Below are 3181 nucleotides of genomic sequence, written 5' to 3'. Positions count from 1 at the left end.
GAGCACCATCAGCTTTCTTCACCACATTAACTTATGCACCCATTTTGTCTTCAGTGATCCTGTCAGAAAGGTGAGCATCACAGAATGCCAGGTTATTAGAACAAAGTGTCCCTGCATCAGAGAGGACTTGAGTAGAGGCCCAATGTCCATCTGCTGCCTTAATTACCTATAATATATGTACACAGACCTATATTCCTATCGTTATATATTAATATATTTGTATATGTACAGACCTATGTTTGTACCTCTGTAAATGTATTTTGCCTCCTGGTTCTTTCCTCTATTTCCTTTTACTTTCCTCCTGCCCTACTATCAGGTTCGAACTTCATTCAGCTCTCTGTACTTCCTCTCAGCTACCCTGCACTTGATTGAACCCCACCAGGCATTCTATGCCCTCCTTGCCATTGATTTTAGAACTGTTGTTGTTTCCTTGCCCAATGTATTGTTGTGTGTAAACAATATATTTTTATGTGAATCAGTACAATTATAATCAGCGTTTGAGGAATGAAAGTGGATCATATTATGTTAGATTTTAATGGAAACTGATGACAACAAATACACACTCAACTAACTAGTTTGATACCTTTTTAGGCCAGTTTCTGACAGAGGAATTATTTAACTTTTTAGCTATCTTTATATTTTGTCTATCTTGCTTTTTGTAAACAGAACATTTTTTTCTTAACATCAACCAGAAAGTTGTTTTTAGTAAACCCTAATTTTCACCAGGTATTCTGAAAACAAGCAGAAAGAATGTTGTTTAATTCTTATCATACTTATGGAATTATCTTATCATATTATGGAATTATAAGGGGTGTTCTGTTTCTGACTTTGAAAACAGGTTTTACAGCTCTTCAAAACACTGCACAGGACCAGACAACAAGTTTTTAAAAATGATGTCAGAGCACTAGCAGGTAAACCTACTGATCTTTAACCCCTTTGGGGAAATGTCATTCGTCACCATCTTTGATAAGGGTCTTTGAACCTGCCAAGTAACTGCTAATCGATTTTGGCCTCTTCCCTAAGGTTTCATAAAGATTAGTCTACATTACACTTATTTGAGGAGAAATTTTACAAGGTCCACTTTCCATAGAGAATGGGGCAGGGAGGTATGTGTCAGAATGTCAGTGTTCTCCATTGCCTGCCTTGTGTTCAAGGCATTAAACCCATTTTCTTACGGTGTAATCAAATTTTCACATTCTCTAAGACTAGACGCCACCTTACTGTCAATGCTGTGTGTCACTCTAGATATCACAGCATCTATGAAGGATAATCTAACCCAAACGATTTCACATTTAACACCCTACTGTGTGGAAGTGGCATTCACAGCTCTACAGCTTTGGTTCTGTGTGGATCATGTTCAGTTTGAATGCTGAGACACTTCTAAACCTTAAGAGTCTCCATTGTCTCTCTAAATTCAATTTTTTTTTTGTAATTTTCCAAAAAGTTTATGGAGTGGTAAAGTACATAGCTGATGTTCTATACATTTTGCATAAGTTTCTCATTTAATTCATATAAATATCACATGAAGTAGTTACTATTATGATTCCAATTTTTATAGATGAGAAAATTGATAAATGTGTTACCATTTGTCCCCATTTCATAAGAAGCCAAACTCTTAGCCACCTTTAACCCACGGCCCTCAGGTTGATTCCAGTGCATAGTGACTGTGTTATTCTGGGCTGACTAGAGAAATAGATTCATAGACATTCATACATGCATAAGAAAGAGCTTTAAATAAAAGAGCAATTGTATCTTGAGAAAATATCCCAGCTCAGTCCAGATCAAGTCCCTAAGTCTGATATTTGCCCAGGTGTCCGATACTAGCCCTTAAATTCCTCTTTAGACTCAACGCAGCACTTGCAGTGATGCTGAATGCAGGGAGATCCCAGGCCAGTGGGTAAAAGGTCTAGTGGCTGCATTGGCAGTGGAAACATCTCAGTGCTTTCACGAGTCTCCACGTGGTCTCCTCCAGCTCTCTGAGTGTCTCAACAGCAGGAAAGGGAAGGCAGAGAGTCCCACCACCAGGGAGGAAGAAGAAGTTCTCAGAATCCTCAGGAGAAGGCCATGCCCACACAGAGGCCTGATTGGCTATGACCTGATTGGCAGACTAGACTCCACCCCTTCACTCAAGTTGACAGATTATGTAACTGCCACAGTGACCCAGCAGGACAGAGTTAAACAGGCCCCGTGGGGTTTCCAAAGCTGTGAGTCTTTATGGAAGCAGACTGCCACATCTTTCTTCCAAGGAGCAGCTGGTGGGTTTGAACCACTGACTTTGAAATTAGCCACTGAGCACTTAAGCACTACATCACCAGGACATCCCTCTTAACTACCTTACATACTGAAATGTATTAGGCATAGAACAAGGGTTTTTTGGCTATTCTCCATCAACATCGTATATTTTTGTGGCTTTAATTTTTTTTAAGTGAAATAATTGTAAGGACAGCCAACACTTATTACATACAACTTTACCAAGGGTTGTTCCCTTAATGCTCACAGCAAACCAGTGAGGCCGTGTGTCAGTCAGATGAGAAGGAATTGTGCGCTTGTGTTGACACTAGCAACTCGGTGTGTGTAGGTACAGAAGTGTCATTTACAGGGCATACAAGGCTCGCAAAATTATAGATATACCTTCGTGGCTGTTTTATCTTTATTTTTATGAGTGCTCAAATAGTTTTAACAACTTGTACATATTGAGTTTTTCCACCTTGGGGAAAGAAACCTTTTTTTTAAATCTAAAGCCTTAAATTTGTAGAAACAAAATATTAAACCAGATTTGATTGAATCTAATAGAAATATACAAAGGAGGTCCCAAGGGAAGACAAACGATGGACTCTGGGACCAGGACGTGGCACCCCATTAGACTCGTCCAGAAAACGCTCCTAAAGGTCAACACACAGACCTTGATCTACTAACAGGCTTTTTGTTTGTTTGTTTTCGTCCTCTTTTCATTTTCTTTTTTTTCAGCCTATCTGTTCGGGGGTTTTTTCCTTTTTCCCCTCCTTTTAAATTTTGTATGTCAGTGGCTTTTTTGTTTGTGGGCTTGTCAGTGCTGCAGCCGTCATTGCCAGGTTCTTATGAGCCGCTTTGGCGCTGTACTGTCAAAGCCAATCCCAATTTTATTCACACATTGTGATTTCTGTACACCCACCTAGATAAGAGAAGTTGGACAAAAAAATAT

At 39.4% G+C, this 3181-nt stretch overlaps 1 protein-coding gene across 1 annotated transcript in view; it reads left to right on the top strand.

Annotated features, from left to right (window-relative positions):
* LYRM7 (LYR motif containing 7) overlaps positions 1–3181 on the top strand; it is a 23536-nt gene that overhangs the window by 7528 nt on the left and 12827 nt on the right. Inside the window, exons 2-3 of the mRNA XM_045285046.1 lie at positions 839–911; positions 1445–1455. Of these exons, the coding sequence (XP_045140981.1) occupies positions 839–911; positions 1445–1455 (84 nt within the window). The remainder of the gene's footprint in view (positions 1–838; positions 912–1444; positions 1456–3181) is intronic.

The sequence above is a fragment of the Echinops telfairi genome, unplaced genomic scaffold, assembly GCF_000313985.2.
Source record: "Echinops telfairi isolate 266 unplaced genomic scaffold, ASM31398v2 ScPeMD7_7469;HRSCAF=8507_1, whole genome shotgun sequence".
In the NCBI taxonomy this organism is placed as follows: domain Eukaryota; kingdom Metazoa; phylum Chordata; class Mammalia; order Afrosoricida; family Tenrecidae; genus Echinops; species Echinops telfairi.
This window is presented reverse-complemented; position numbering and strand designations above follow the sequence as displayed.